The sequence below is a fragment of the Microchirus variegatus genome, assembly GCF_963457635.1.
Source record: "Microchirus variegatus genome assembly, chromosome: 2".
NCBI classification, from domain to species: Eukaryota; Metazoa; Chordata; class Actinopteri; order Pleuronectiformes; family Soleidae; genus Microchirus; species Microchirus variegatus.
In genome coordinates, this window is record NC_139803.1 from 40,711,993 (window position 1) to 40,727,871 (window position 15,879).

The window sequence follows — 15,879 nt, forward strand, 5'->3', positions numbered from 1 at the left end:
ATATAATAATTGTCTCTTCACATAGGTATAAATCCAGCTTTCTTCTGAATAATCATCAAAAGCCGGTTACATTTGTTACATTAACAATTTGCTACACGTAATGAACAAATAAGAAAAAAAAACTGAGCTGAAAACCTGCAGAACAAGTGAAAGTTATTATTTTTTCATACATTACAAATGTTAGACAGAGCCGTTTGTGTAACATCGTCGCCACTGAAAACAGAATATGCAAATGCCACTTTCCAAACCCAAATTCCCGCATCTCGTGTGGTTTCCCGCAACGTCGCGCAGACCGATGAAATCGCGTCGCTTACTTGAAGAAGACATAACAGCAAAGTCCCGCAGTTCACAAACGGACCTACAAAGAGAGCAAAAGCAATCCCTTTTCAGAAACGACGCTTTGATCCCAGACTGTCCGCAGCACACAAGCATCAATTCAGCAGCAAAAGCAGCTCCCAACTCCACAGACATCGTCATTAGCGTGTTGCTCACCTTAGCGCCGTGGCTTTAGTACGGGGCGTATCGCGACGACGCGTAAGGATCTTTGGCTCCTGGAGCAGTGTGGGAGCTCCTGGAGGACACCGGTGACAGCCGTGTTCGCTCGTAGGTGTAGCCTCCGGTCGGGTCTGGCACTCGTCGGATCGGGCTGCGGTCCCGTGCGTAGTATGCGGCGGCTGAATCGTTCGACGACGGCGGAGGCATTGGCCTGTATGGATCTACACTGGAGGAGGGCTTTGAGAAGGAGGGAGAGGGAGGAGGCGGAGGAGGAGGGGGGATATAGGACATGCGGAGTTCCTCAAAATAGCTCGAGCCGTACGGCTGAGCTCTGTACTTCTCATAATCACCAACATGTTCACGATCATAAAATGATGACCTCCCGTGGCCGTAGCCTGCAGCTCTGCTTGCATATCTACTCCCCGCCTCGGCGTCGTAGCCGCTAAGCCTACGAGGAGGAGGCGGCGGCGGTGGCGGAATTCCGCCTCCATAACTACCCTGACTATACGCAGAGCCGCCCATGTAATCAGCCGCTGGAGGAGGGGTCATCTCGTAGGCACCCCTGCCATAACCCGGGGGACCGCGTGGGGGGGCTCGGCCGCTGTGACCTCCCATGCCGTCGTCGTTGCTACCGTTCCGATCGAGCGGACAATCTTTCGACCAGTGACCATGTTTCCCACAGACATAGCAGCCGGTATGACTTCCCATTCCCGGGGCAGTGCGAAGCCGACTCGTGGACAGCTGTACGCTCATCAGCTTGCCTTTGTGAGGAGAGAGAAGACACGCATGAGACCGCAGGGTTGTGACACGACAAGGCTCTTACCGTCTAAATGCACGTGGCCGGCAATCACTGAGCGGAGCGAAAAACAACCTTCAGTGCCAGGCGCCACGTGGTTACATGCCAGTGTCTATTCACCAGTTACACTGTCGAGGGTGTTTACATGTGACTGCCAAACTGATTACTTTGAGTCCACCTGCTCAATGGAGGCAACAGTGATTCAAACTTTCTTTTGCTGTGCTCAAGTTATCAGCTAGCGGTGTTTACTTGGCGACAGAACAGAATCCAATTTGGAATATACAGACAGTAAAGTAAACCAGTTTCCGCTGGCCAGGAGTTCACCTTTGTAGGCCGTGTTGTCCAGCTTACTGATGGCCTCCATGGCGTCATCCACTTGGTCCATGTGTATGAAGGCATAGTCTTTGACTATGTCGCACTCCACCACTGTGCCGTACTCCCCGAACTTGTTCCGCAGCATTTCGTTGGTGACGTCCGAGCTGATGTTGCTGACGTGGAGCTTGGTGGTCGATTTGGGCCTCCCTTTGCTCATCTCCACGTTCATGCGCCAGCCGTTCAGCTGGTGCTGGTGGAGGTTCTGAATGGCCTCCTCCGCTTCGGTCATGCTGTTCATGTGCACAAACCCATAGTTCTTGACCACGTCGCATTCGGACACTTTGCCATACTTCTGGAAGAGTTCGCGCAGCTCTTCGGGCGTGGTGTTGCAGGAGAGGTTGCCGATGAAAATTTTCACCATGGTGAAGTTCGGTGTACCCTGGAGAGTTTGGTGTATAAACAGAATTACTTCAAACTGTCAGTAAACCATACATTGGTGCTATTGACTGGATCCTTAATCCTTAATGGTTAAGTGTTTAAGATACACCAAGCAAAAATACAGTTTAAATGAATTATTTGTATTCTACTGTGCAATGCTGCCCTCCACTGGTTTCCCAAGTTAGTCAACTTTATTCTTGTTATTGTAACAAATTACCAAGACATTTGCTGCACTGTTGGTTCATTAGAAGGCACACGAGATGGTGATGTTATTCTCAGACGGTGTGTTTTATAGAATTCATAAAATTTGAGGACTTCTTTTGAACATAAATGAAGTTCTGAATAATTTTCCAACCATGTCTCGCTACAGAAATTGCAACGCTTTTGTCAGAAACTGTATACTATGCATAAATTTGCTCCCATGCTTTTATTGTGACAGTTTAACTCCATAAAAAAAGTTGGCAGCTTCAGACTAAGTGTTGTCAATTTGTCAACAACTATTTAAATATTAATATCGCCTAGATTCTCTCTGCGAACCATGAAACTACTCGGCCGTTAGCGTACGTTAAAGAGTGACATGTTAAGCTAGCGCGGCTAGTTTGCTAACATTGACGACGTATGAACTGAAACTTCGTCCAATATTATCAAAGATTAACGGCCGACTCCACGGTATTAACACTTCACTCGCTCGTTATAAACCTCTGAAAATAGCGTTTAGCGAGTTTAATGTAATGGCGTTCGCTTCGGTTAGGATTCAGGAAGCTAAAGTAGCTAGCTGGCTAATAACACTGCAAACGTTCGCCCTTTATTTAAGCCAACACGTCGACAAAGAACATTTTTTGCAGCACCACAGTGACAACTCCACGTATTCAACTCCCCGGAGGGTATTTCACGTTCCCATTGAATCGTTAAAACTCAAAACTTACCAATAAATTGAAGTAGGCCTTAACGCCAATGAATGAAATGTGAAATGGCGCTGCTGCCTTTTCATCGACTTCCTGTTTGTTTTGGCGAGCAGCGCTTGGACGCACTACCGCCACCTACTGTGCAGGAGTACGTATCGACACAGTCGTCAAAACAGATTAAAATATTAATAAAATATAATAAATAACAATAATTACAGCGTTGTCTTTGGTATTCCGCCTGCATTTTTTTATCTGCCTATTTGTTTTCAATGGGACAAAATTGTAGAAAGAGATAAACAACTCTCAGCTTTGAAGAATATTAAAATCTTTATTTTGTAAAGTACAATCCCTTTCATTGTGTAAGAGCACACTGCATTGTATATAGGCTAAATATATCACAATTACAATAATAATAATAAAAAAAACAAAATCCCTAAAAAACAAATGCATATTGTCTTTCAAGTATCTCTCAGCGAGAGAAAGGTCAGTGTTACGAATACAGTTGTACAATTTTTACAAATAAATTAAATACCATTACACGCACAACTAATGTAGTGGAATGTACAATTCGGTCAAAAAGGCAGGAGTATGTTTACATTTGCATTCACTTGTTATGGCACTGCATTGAGTCAATTTAACGTTAAGTCTTTTTATTATGTGAGTTAAAAACAGGTGTTAAAGCTGCGTTTGACACATGTGGGTTTTTAACTGCTTTGAAATGACCCTTTACATTCAGAAACGTTTGGCTCTCGAAACCCGCTGGAGCATAAAGTTGAATGCTAGGCTAACACATTCACAATCTTCACGGTACATTTCGGTGTGCCTTCCTGAATCAAAATGGTTTTAGATAGAAGTACGAAAACATTGTGGACAATTAGCTTAGCTCGAGCGTTAACACTTAGCTCAAGCTAATGTGCTTTGTAATTGTAAGCTAGCTTCAACGAGATACGGTTCTGATGGTTTATTTTATTGTGCTGTCTACAAACTCCAAGCAAAAATACATAAAATGTACATTAGTCAGTTTAGTACTGTGCTGGCAGGTAGAAGTAGCATACAGCACAGTTAGCCTCATGCTAACCCGACAATAAATGCTCTCTTTCAGGGTTTTGGAGGGAAATGTAGCTGTCGTAAATGTGCTAACAGCCAGTGTTGTAAGTATCTGTACTTTATTTATATTTCTCACAACTTTTACTTTTACTTCACCACATTTCCCTCTAACTATATTCTTTGCTCGTAACTACCAAATAACATCAGAAGAAGAGTTGGTAAATGGTTTGTATTTATATAGTGCTTTTCTAGACTTGATAACCACTTTATACTATAGTTTTGTACAGTAAATGTAGACTTTTAATTTAAAAGTAATAAGATGTTTTCAACTACTACCAAAGTCATTTTCTGGTAAGATACTTTTACTCATGTTTTCCCTTTTAGGTAGTTTATACAAGACTGCTAACAGCTAAGCATTAGCATTAGAAAACTTTATGGCGCTTTATTGAGTTCTATTTTGTCTGGCCTCTCTATTTAATCTTCACGGATCTATAGAAAGATATTGAGATAAACATAACTATTGTCTTAGACACACGTTAGTACTAAACAACAGTCACCAAAAGCTCTGCTAGCTATGTTGCTTTGTAGGTAGTTTTCTAGTTTTTAAAAAGTACAGTAGGCTGGATTTGTTTTTTGTTTTTTTTTGGGGGGAGATTATTGATCAATAATTCCATAATAACCCTGTAGCATAATGTAAATGAAGTGATGTGAAAGAGTAGGATGGTTTGGTGCCTTCACTGGGTTGCGTTTTCAAGCTAGCTATTAGCTATATCTCGTCTCATGGTGCATTCCGGTCCTAGTCGGAAGTCAGAATTCCCAAGGATTCTAAAATGGCTGCTACTTACGTCAATAATTCCACTTATAAGGCGAAATGACTTTAGAAGAGAATCTTGGCTTTTGCAGCTATAATTACCAGTTAGACAGTCTCTCAGTGTTTCACAGCCTTGTTGCCCCCCCACAGAACAAGGTTTAGAGTCTAGAGTGGACAACTGAGTACCCACACTAGATGTTAGATGTTAGTCATTCACAGCAGAGAGGTGGAGGGATCGGTTGTGCGCTGGGTGGGCAGTCTGCCACAGCTTCGGTTCCGGACTTTTGGAAGAAGAAGAACGACGACAACCTTGTTTTTCCATCTCAGTAGCTGCTCTCGTGTCCAGTGAGGATGTACAGGTTGCTCAGTGCTGACGGGTCATGGGTCGGTGTGCTCTGAAGGATGATGTCCCTGAACAAAAGAGAAGAGGGGAGGAAACACCTTCACGGTTTGTCCAAACACCATCAATCAAATAAGAGATAAGAGATAGATATAGCGTTATTTTAGACGTTCAGAAGCAAACTGCTGTCGGAGGAAGTGGAAACCATTGTTGAGTAAACATTGGACTGGGTGGATGGATGTTAAAATATGTACTCCCAAACTGTAGGGGGAGCTTTGTCCAGAAAATGTCAATACTTTAAATAATTGAGAGAACACAGGGCAAATCCATGTAAGACCTTGTAAATAAGGGAAGCACGTCAACATCAACGTACCTGCTTGTTCCCAACACTCTGAACACTCGACTCTCGTCTGTTATTTCTTGTGTTGTCTGCAGATAAAGACGAAGAAGACAGAAGTTGCATATTTGAGCTGAGACAAACAAACACAGGACACCGAGTCTGACACGTGTGGCGAATCTCACCTCGTCAGAATGAAAACTCTTCCCTTTAAGTCCATGTTTCCAGAAGGCCAGGACGCTGTCCTGTAAGCACACTGTAACGACATGCAATGTCACAAACATGTCAGCAGGGGGCGTCAAGTCTCACTCACAGTGTTTTTTTTAATGAAAAATGTGTCTACCTAGTGTTTCAATGGGGAAGTCAAAGACCATTTCAGCAGCCAGCTCTTTGGACGGAAGCCCACAGAGGTTCACGATGCGAACTGTTTCTGTACGACAAACAAACAGTAAAGTTAGCATGTTAAGATTCTACATCTCAGTGGTTAGATTAATTATTTAGAGTCCCCGAGTGAATTTGCGTTTATTTAAGATTTATAATGTGTTTTATATTCAGACAAGTCTGTGAATTAGTCGCTATATAATTCACTAATTTGACGTATGTTTACATGCGCAGTTTAATCAAGCTAAGGCCTTAGTCCGACTAAGGTAAACAATTGGACAACTTATCGATTAGAACAGTACTGTTCTACATCGTCTCCTTCTACTTCTGGGTCAAAAACCCGGGGAGTAAATTTTGGTGCATGTGCAGAACGCCAAGTCTGACTCCAGTCCGACTAAGTAATTGGACTATGAGTCACATTATCCAGATATGTTAGTCTGACTGTGACTAGCTCGACTTTAGTCGGACTAACGTGTTTCTATGACATTAAGAAAACCTAATTATTGTATTAGTCTGACTAAGACTAGCTCAATTTTAGTCGGAGTAACATGTTTTCATGACACTAAGAAAACCAAATTATTGTCTTAGTCCGACTAAGACTAGCTTGATTTTAGTCAGACTAATGTTTTTACATCACATAAGAAAACTGAATTATTGTCTTAGTCCAACTAATATTAGCTCGATTTTAATCAGACTAATGTGTTTACATGACATTTAGAAAACCGAATTATTGTCTTAGTCCGACTAAGACTAGCTCAATTTTAGTCACACTAACGTGTTTACATTACATTAAGAAAACCAAATTATTGTCTTAGTCTGACTAAGACTAGCTCGATTTTAGTCGGACTAATGTGTTTACATCACATTAAGAAAACCAAATTATTGTATTAGTCTGACTAAGACTAGCTCAATTTTAGTCAGACTAACGTGTTTACATTACATGAAGAAAAGCAAATTACTGTCTTAGTCTGACTAAAATTGGACGTTAACATAATGATTTAGGGGGTTGTGTTTGAATGGAAAGGACTTACTTTCTACTGCGATGAGGACAGTGTCTCTGTCCAGCTGTGTCACCTGCGCCGCCCTAAGTGCTCCACAATCTGCACGCACACACACACACACACACACACACACACACCGAGAGGAGTTACTTGAGAGCAGGGCAGTCCAAATGTTTTCGTATATCAAATTTTCAGCCAAATTTGAGAAAAAGGTAATTGGTACCTGGCACTGACACAGGCGATCCGTTCAGCTCTATGATGTCAAACTTCAGCTGCTGGTTGCTCGGAGGTTTCTCGTCGCTGCAGTCTCTCACGCCGACGCACAGCTGAGGAAACTCGTCTGTCACCAACACCAGCAGCTCGAACACCGGCAGAGAGTCGGGGAGCTTCATGGACATGTGCTGCGCGGGGGAAAAACAACAGTCAGGTTACATCGGAGCACTTTAAACAGCAGTTTTGCCAGTCACACATTCACACGTACACTCGTTCATGCACGTGCACACAAACCTTTAGATGCATGAACTTCTGCAGAGGCTCATACCACAGCAGCAGAACCAGGCCGGACGGCACAGCAGCACACAGGAACGTACTGTCTGTGTATGGGTTTCGTGCTGAAAGACACAAGTGAGTGAGGTGAGTGGTTGTTTTTTGTTGAATAAACATTAAAATAAATTCTGCTTATATTCACTTACCGACACTACATGTTCTACAGCCTTTGGTGTCGGGGATCTTCACAGATATGGCAAACTTCCTGTGTTTAAAGAGAAAGGGAATGCACCTTTAACTGTGTGTTAGTGACTTAACAGAAGGCACGGCGAAACTAATCTGGAGCTTAAGTGTACAATATATAAAGAAAACATGAATTTTCAGTGCTGTAAACTGAAGTTTGTGTCATCTCGCCCTCCCACACCAAAACCCATAGAGAAAATATGCATTTTAAGCTCACTGATAAACAGGAGCTGCTGATCTACTGCTGCCTTATTTGGTAGCTTTGTGTCATTTATGCAACTCTCTGTGAAAGAGTTCAAACACCAAAGTTCATAAATTACATATATGAACTTGCTAATGGAGGCAGCAGTGGTCGGCACCTCCTATGTGTGTATGATGTAAAATCGCTGATTTTCTCTATGGGGTTTGGTGTGGCTGAGTGAACAGTTTACAAAGTGACTTGAACTTCAGTTTGAGGGCTCACACTCACTCAACCCCACTTCAAAAAATCCCACACTGGCCCTTTAACGTCTCAGCATAAAGTCCAGTCCGGTACCTGTTGCTGATCCGCTCAGTGAAGCGGTTGGTGCCAAGCGACAGGCTGCCGTGTTTCTTTGGCACGTGTCCTCTCTGCTCGAACAGCGTCGCCAGGCTGTGAGAGTAAAGCTGCGACGACTTTCCTACAGGAACGCACATTTTGATGAGTGTTTACCAAACTTAGTCCGACTAAGACTAGCTCGATTTTAGTCAGACTAACGTGGTTACATGACATTAAGAAAACCAAATTATTGTCTTAGTCCAACTAAGACTAGCTTGATTTTAGTCAGACTAACATGTTTACATGACATTAAGAAAACCAAATTATTGTCTTAGTCCGACTAAGACTAGCTCGATTTTAGTCGGACTAAAGTGTTTACATGACATTAAGAAAACCGAATTATTGTCTTAGTCTGACTAAGACTAGCTTGATTTTAGTCAGACTAAGGTGTTAACATGACATTAAGAAAACCGAATAATTGTCTTAGTCCGACTAAGACTAGCTCAATTTTTGTCAGACTAACGTGTTTACATCACATTAAGAAAACTGAATTATTGTCTTAGTCCGACTAAGGCTAGCTCGATTTTAGTCGGACTAACGTGTTTATATGACATTAAGAAAACCTAATTATTGTATTAGTCTGACTAAGACTAGCTCAATTTTAGTCAGACTAACGTGTTTACATTACACTAAGAAAACAGAATTATTGTCTTAGTCCGACTAAGACTAGCTCAATTTTAGTCAGACTAACGTGTTTACATGACATTATGAGAATCAAATTATTGTCTTAGTCTGACTAAGATTAGCTCGATTTTAGTCAGACTAAGGTATTTACATGAAATTTAGAAAACCAAATTATTGAATTAGTCCGACTAAGACTAGCTTGATTTTAGCCAGACTAACGTGTTTACATGACATTTAGAAAACCAAATTATTGAATTAGTCCGACTAAGACTAGCTTGATTTTAGCCAGACTAACGTGTTTACATGACATTTAGAAAACCGAATTATTGTCGTAATCTGACTAAGACTAGCTCGAAAATCCAAAAGGTTGGGAAAATTCAGCTAATTTGTTTGGGGACCCTGAAAAAATCTCCCGCGACCCATCTGTGGGTCCCAACTCAGACCTTGGGAACCATTGATTATTCTGTGTTTTCAGGTTTCCTGACTTCCATCTCCAAAAATAGTTTAATTATGACAAATTATGCACAAATATTGCCTTGACTTTAATAAACATTCACTGGACATCACTTCTGATGTCCTAAATTACAGATTTAATGCATGAAACAGGTCACTGAAATACTAAACTTGAGTTTAAAATGAGTATAATAAAAGATAAACTCTTATTGACATGTTTTCTTACCTGAGACAGACATCAGCACATTGTTCATGACATACAGCCATGTACATCTCTGAGGGAGCAGCTGTGGACAGACAGAAATGCTCTTTTCAGTCTCGTTATCGTCACATTTTTGACTTTTTGGTCCTAAACATTTGATTTCCAATATGTTTTTCTTTACGTAATTTGATTTTCCTTTTTAGAAATGGGTTTTAATTCTGAACTAGTTCCATTTTAAATACTTCCCTAAGGAAATGTATCCAGAGCTGTGTCCAAAAGACCAAGTTTTGCATCAAAGTGGAGTCCAAACACCACTGATAATTGAAATGACTTGCCTTCTCCAGCGTGTCTTCATGGAGTTCGTTGAGGTTCAGTGTGTAGATGCCTTCCTCCGCTCCAAGAATGAGGTACTGATCTGAGCAGAAAACAGGTCTCATTAAAGGCACAAGTGGTCAATTTTGTAATAAATGAGTAATTGTACTATCGTTTTAGGTCTCACCTCGTGTCTTGGGTAAAATCCATGTGACGGCACAGTGGATGTTGAGAGGACAACCGTTGAAGACTTTGGAGAAGCAGGCGCCCATCTACAGGAAACATCACACTTACATATACATTCAACCAACGTGTGATTGAATTTGTGGATTTATATAGTGTGATTGATGAGGTCGTGACAAAAACTGCCCAGAGACACAATATGACATGCAAACACATTATTTTCAGAGAACCATTTTCTGTTAGTGTCACGTTTCCATGCTCACATGCACAGTTAAACGAAGCTACTGCTTCATGTCACAGTTTAACTAATGGGGGAAATTATATTACGACTGGATGAAGTGTGTCCACCTCCGCTCCACTAGAGGGCGAAATGCCCCCATTTCAGTTCTGTTAGTATGTGGTTTCTGGTTTAGTTTTTCTGCCTATTAACTTCAAAATATCACTTTTTTTTCCTATTGCCTGAATTTCCACCATGTTTTTGTCACTGTTGTCTTATTCTTATGCAGCTTCTTCAATTAATTTATTTATTAAATACATAAATACATAAATAAATAATTATTCATTAAGTTCACCCAGACCAGCTTGAGTCTGACTCTTGAACATCCATGGATTACAACAACATTACCTGGGTGTCTTAGTCCGACTATGAGGAATTTGATTTAGTCCAATTTCAGTCAGACTAACGTTGTTTCCTGACTTGATGTTTTTCCTATTTCGTTCTTAAGGTTTTCCATAAATCACACCATGGTTTTAAGAAGTGTCTGGGTAACACATATTCACCATTAACTAGGCGCTAACTAACATGCATATAAGTAGCATAGCATGCTAGCCCCTTTATTAGTAAATATTAAGCACCTATGAACACCTTATGTAGGGAAAAATCTTCATTCATGTCATAATAGATAATTAATACGTGCTTAATGATTACTAATAAAGGCTAATCTAGTGTTACCAGTGTCTGCAGTATATATGCCAGGCCTGTGTGTGGCGCTGTAACACTGACGTAGAATACGAAGACGGCAACAGCTAATGTTTTTGTGAAGTTGCCTATGGGTTGCATTATACAACCCCCTTTTTCCACAAATAGCAATTTATGGTTCCCAAATTTGCCGATTCCTTGTGGATAAAAAAGTCAAAATTATGCAAAATGCATAATCTGACTGTTGTCTCATGTAAACGTAGTGACTGTGGGTTTGTAGGCATGCTGTTAGCTGTCACACTTACATGGACTTGAGGGGTGGGAGGAAGTCCATGACAATCAGCCCTCTGGAAAATGTCAGGGGTTACACGACGGGGACAAAACAACAACAAAAAAAAGGGGGGAAGGACAGAAACTGTGTGTCACAAATCAACATCTCGGTTGCCAATGATTCGTCGTCTCACACGCAAACACAAAACCAAAGATTAGGAAGTTATTATTCGGTTAAAATCACACGAGCTGATGGATGATGTTTGTGCTTTTGAACTCACAGAGTTCTCAGTCTGCTTCCTTAGTGTGCTCCATTCAGGCGACAGAGGCGTCTCTCGCTTTGGGGACGAAACATCGGTCGCCTTCCTCTTTTCTGGTGTTACAGCGCCCCCCGCGGGTAGACACGGGTCACTGCAGCGCTGCCTGATGTCCTGAGTGGCCGAGCACCTGGTCAGAGCTTCTTAAAGACAATATGGTTTGTCTTAAGAGGCTGAAAAGCTCATATGTCAGGGATTGTGAGGAGACGTCAGATTGGGGTGTGTCGTACCTGTGTTGGAGGCGGAGTCAGTGGCGGCGACGCTGTCGGGGCCCAGCGTGCAGGTCGGCCTCAGCGTCAGGTCGCTGTCGTCTGTGCTGGGAGACAAAGAGCTGAAGGCCGGCAGAGACGCTGTGGACGGACTGAAGAGGCCGCTCTTCTTGTTTCCCTGACAAAAAAAAAACACATTTATCACTAAGAAAGAATAAAAGAGGTATATTTTAATACATGAAAAGTACATATTTGAACTAGTTTAAAATAGTACAATCATAGCCTTTTCCTACTGATCAGAAAGCCAGCTAAATACCAGGTTTTAACAGGTTTTCACTTAACAGGGCGTGTCTTTATTCTCATTATATATTCAATTTACTTGCTTAGCCTAAATTTTAAGACTAAAAATTGTTTTGTTCAGCTTTAAGAAGCTGAACAAAAATACAATATTCATACATCTCTTACTGTCATACAGCTTTAATGTCTACTGTCTATTGTTGAGTCTAACTATAGACATTCAACTTGTATCTGTACTGTTTTGTCAGCAGTTTTTATCAGATTTAGAATATATAAATATATAATATATTATAATTATTATATATTTAGTATATAAATAATAATAATAAAAAAATAAGAATATGAATAAATATATATATAATAAATAATTAAAAAGAAATTAAGAATATAAATAAATATATATTTATATATATAAAAAAAAAAATTAAGAATATAAATGTACATATATATAATTAATAAACAAATTAAATAATAGAAAAAATAATTTAAGAATATAAATATATATATATATATATATAATAAAATAATTAAAAATAATTTAAGAATAAATAATAAAATACTAATAATACAAAGAAAACATAATATAATTTACAGGGATGCGGTTCACACTCACATCACTAGATGGCGCCCTCCTAATGGTTAAACTCCTGGATGAAAAAAAGAGACAGCGCAACAATCAGGATCCAACAGAAAAAGCATGAATCAACTCAAGAGCATCGTCATGACAACAACAACAACAACAACATGGACAACAAGAGGTGAAGAAGCTCAGGGCAGGGAAACAGCGACACTTAGCGAAATAAAAAACACCTTAATTAGACACCAAAAAAATAAAAAATAATAATAATAACAAATAAAGACAAAAAAAAGCCCACGTAAAGCTGAGAACCAGTGGGTTTGTGCTGCGTCACCAAATCCAGGGTGTGAGGGTTGTTGGGGATAAGCGTGGAAAAACAAACACAAACCCACTGACACTATAGCATTAGCTGATGTTCACACGAGGACACAAATCAATCAGCACAATCAGAAGCAGGTTTATTTTGGGTGAATTCATGTGGGATGGCGGCGGGGGGGGGGGTGGGGTTGATGGGCGGGGCCTACCTCAGCTGCAGAGCTTGCTCCACACATTCCAACAGGCTCCTGCAACAGGAAGACCTGGTGTTTATCTGACTACAGGGGCCTGCATGGCCCAAAACAATGAGAGGGAAGGAACCACAGGACTCCACTTGTGTTGGTTCCAGAATTTAAAAAATAAAATGCTTACACTGCTGATACTGATTTCATTAAAGGATCATTCCTGTTTATAATTGAAGCAGTTAGACACACCCTCGCTAAAAAACACGGCTGCTAACAAGGATGCAAGGATTTTAGACACTTAATAAAGATCTCACCTATGGCATTTTAAGTTTACACGAGCATTCTGAATATTTTAACCTCTTTATTTCAGCCTTTTCTGACTGGAAACTACCACGCTCACTCTCCTGCACCAAACCCCATAGAGAAAATCAGCGTTTTTAAACTCATGCTGACACAGCAGCTCCTGTTCTGCTGCTGTCTCATTTGATAAGTTAATGTCGCTAAAGTAAATCTGATCGACTGAGTTTTTACACCGAAGTCACAAAATAAAACATTAACCTTTAGTGATGGAGGCAGAAGAGGACGAACAACTCCTGTGTGCCATGATGAAAAATGGCCGATTTTCTCTATGGGGTTTGGTGTGGCAGAGAAAGTGGTTTACAAACTTCAGTTTAGAGTCAAAAAAGGCCGTCTAACAGCAAAAAAATCAGTCTTTTCTTTGTTTCTCTGCAAGCAGACTGAGAGTACGTCAAACATCTACGTTCAAAAAAGCCCTAACTATCACTTTACCTCCAGTTTTAGCCGTCATTACTGACTCACCAAGGTCGTAGCTAAGAAAGCTCTGTAGCCAGAGATTAGAAAACAAACATTCCTATAAAAAAATGTCTTTAAACCCAACAGGAAATCATTTATCACTGTTTATTTCCCCCCTTTATTAACTCAAAACATGGTTATAACGCCACGTAAATCACACGCAGGGAAAAAAAACAGCTCGAAAAAGCTCACGAAGTCACCGAAACGAACCCTTTCATTTTCAAGCGAAATTGAACGTTTGGACACAGCAGACGTGTCCCAGAATAGAGCGAGAGGACGTGACCTCATTGTTCTCAGGGCGCTGACACCGAGACCACAATGATGTCCGAACAGGAATCTTTCCTGTAATCTCGCCTGTAATTTCCCGTCTGTCTTCCTGAACCAACACCGTCGTAGAAGTCTGTCCATGTTTATTTAAAATTTAAAATTATTTAGAATCTACAGCTTATCATGTAGATTCTTATGAGAAAAAATTATGTTTTTACGCTAGAAAAGAGGGGATGTAGCTCAGTGGTAGAGCGCATGCTTAGCATGTATGAGGTCCTGGGTTCAATTCCCAGCATCTCCACTTATAATCTATAGTAATCCTTAGCACATATACAATTATAGATTTAACCTTTCATCAAACTGTCACTGTTAAACAGCTGATTATGTTCATTCTGCACAGAAAACTGCATGTTTTTTAGTTTTCAAAGAGGGGATGTAGCTCAGTGGTAGAGCGCATGCTTAGCATGTATGAGGTCCTGGGTTCAATCCCCAGCATCTCCATTTATGGTCTACAGTAATCTAATGCAAATCTTCCTGTTCAGACAAGTGCAATAAAGTCTTGGATTATGCATTTATTCTGTTTAACAGCTAAATGCGTAAAATAATCACATGTTTTGGAATTGGAAAAAAAGGGGATGTAGCTCAGTGGTAGAGCGCGTGCTTCGCATGTATGAGGTCCTGGGTTCAATCCCCAGCATCTCCATTTATAATCTACCGTAATCCAAGGCAAATATTCCTGTTTAGACAAGTGAAATACAGTCTGAAGCCCAATTTATACTCCTGCGTAAAGTGCTCTGCGTAGCTACGCAGAGTCCTCTGCGTCGACGCAGAACCTGTCGAAGAGCCTCTGCGTCGTCTCCGGGTGCATGGAATATTTTTTAAGTGTCCGTCACTCCGTCAAGGGACTACGGAGACGGCAAGAGCTGCGATTGGTCCTCAGGACAGGCCGAGCTAAGCTGCTCTGTGCCGGCTCTCAGTGCGCTCCGGGCGTCCTGACAGAGGCGGAGCTGATCCCCGCCGATAACGCCGCTGCCGAACTATAAATACGTCATATCTTAACACACACAGCACATGTTTAGACTCTAAATGGCCAATTTCTCGCCTCAAATTATCTTAAAACTGCGTTCCGTGACACAGAAAAGTGAGAAACGGCCACTTTTTCAACAACAGCAGTCTTTCTCTCTCTTTCTTTCTCGGACGCCATTGCTCACTGTAGCCAGAAGCACAACAACCTTGCGCAGCGACCCCTACTGATCGGGCGGGAAATTGCAGCGAGTGTCCGTCACCACGACGCAGAAGTATAAATGCTCGAGGCGTCTCCGTGGTGACGCAGACGGATAACGCATACGCAGTCGGAGAAGTATAATGTGGCCTTTAGAGTGTGCAGTAATTCTGATTTAACAGCTGATTGTGTACATTCCGCACAAAAATACCCATATTTTTAATTTAGCAAAGAGGGGATGTAGCTCAGTGGTAGAGCGCATGCTTAGCATGTATGAGGTCCTGGGTTCAATCCCCAGCTTCTCCACTTGTTATCACTGATAAACCATAGAGATAATCACATTCAAACCATTATACTCTACCTAAAAAGGGCTTTATGTATACCGTAAGCAAAACCAACCGTTAATCTGTGGCAACCTTCCTGCAAAATTTCATAAAAAGGGATTAAATCCGATGTCGTTTAGAACGACGCAGAAAAACAACACCTTAAGGTAATTTCCGAGGAGAATGTTTCCAGAAATACGAAAAAGATGTTCTCGCAGC

General features: G+C 41.1%; 2 protein-coding genes across 2 annotated transcripts in view; both read right to left on the bottom strand.

The window, feature by feature from the left end:
* Positions 1–496: 496 nt before the first annotated feature.
* On the bottom strand, positions 497–2,027 carry LOC310942863 (RNA-binding protein 4.1-like; the record flags this gene model as incomplete). The annotated part of the gene is made up of 2 exons (XM_083908307.1): positions 497–1,256; positions 1,616–2,027. 2 exons carry the CDS (start codon positions 2,025–2,027, stop codon positions 508–510), a joined length of 1,161 nt encoding a protein of 386 aa, XP_083764433.1. The 3' UTR covers positions 497–507.
* A 3,103-nt stretch (positions 2,028–5,130) lies between these two features.
* map4k2 (mitogen-activated protein kinase kinase kinase kinase 2) overlaps positions 5,131–15,879 on the bottom strand; it is a gene marked incomplete at both ends in the record, with an annotated part of 30,925 nt that continues 20,176 nt past the window's right edge. The window contains 17 exons of the mRNA XM_083910179.1: positions 5,131–5,218; positions 5,521–5,576; positions 5,670–5,740; positions 5,828–5,914; positions 6,897–6,965; positions 7,090–7,267; positions 7,374–7,477; positions 7,559–7,617; positions 8,131–8,254; positions 9,476–9,536; positions 9,787–9,866; positions 9,951–10,035; positions 11,171–11,212; positions 11,417–11,595; positions 11,683–11,839; positions 12,572–12,605; positions 13,060–13,098. Coding sequence (XP_083766305.1) covers positions 5,131–5,218; positions 5,521–5,576; positions 5,670–5,740; positions 5,828–5,914; positions 6,897–6,965; positions 7,090–7,267; positions 7,374–7,477; positions 7,559–7,617; positions 8,131–8,254; positions 9,476–9,536; positions 9,787–9,866; positions 9,951–10,035; positions 11,171–11,212; positions 11,417–11,595; positions 11,683–11,839; positions 12,572–12,605; positions 13,060–13,098 — 1,513 coding nt within the window. The remainder of the gene's footprint in view (positions 5,219–5,520; positions 5,577–5,669; positions 5,741–5,827; positions 5,915–6,896; positions 6,966–7,089; positions 7,268–7,373; positions 7,478–7,558; positions 7,618–8,130; positions 8,255–9,475; positions 9,537–9,786; positions 9,867–9,950; positions 10,036–11,170; positions 11,213–11,416; positions 11,596–11,682; positions 11,840–12,571; positions 12,606–13,059; positions 13,099–15,879) is intronic.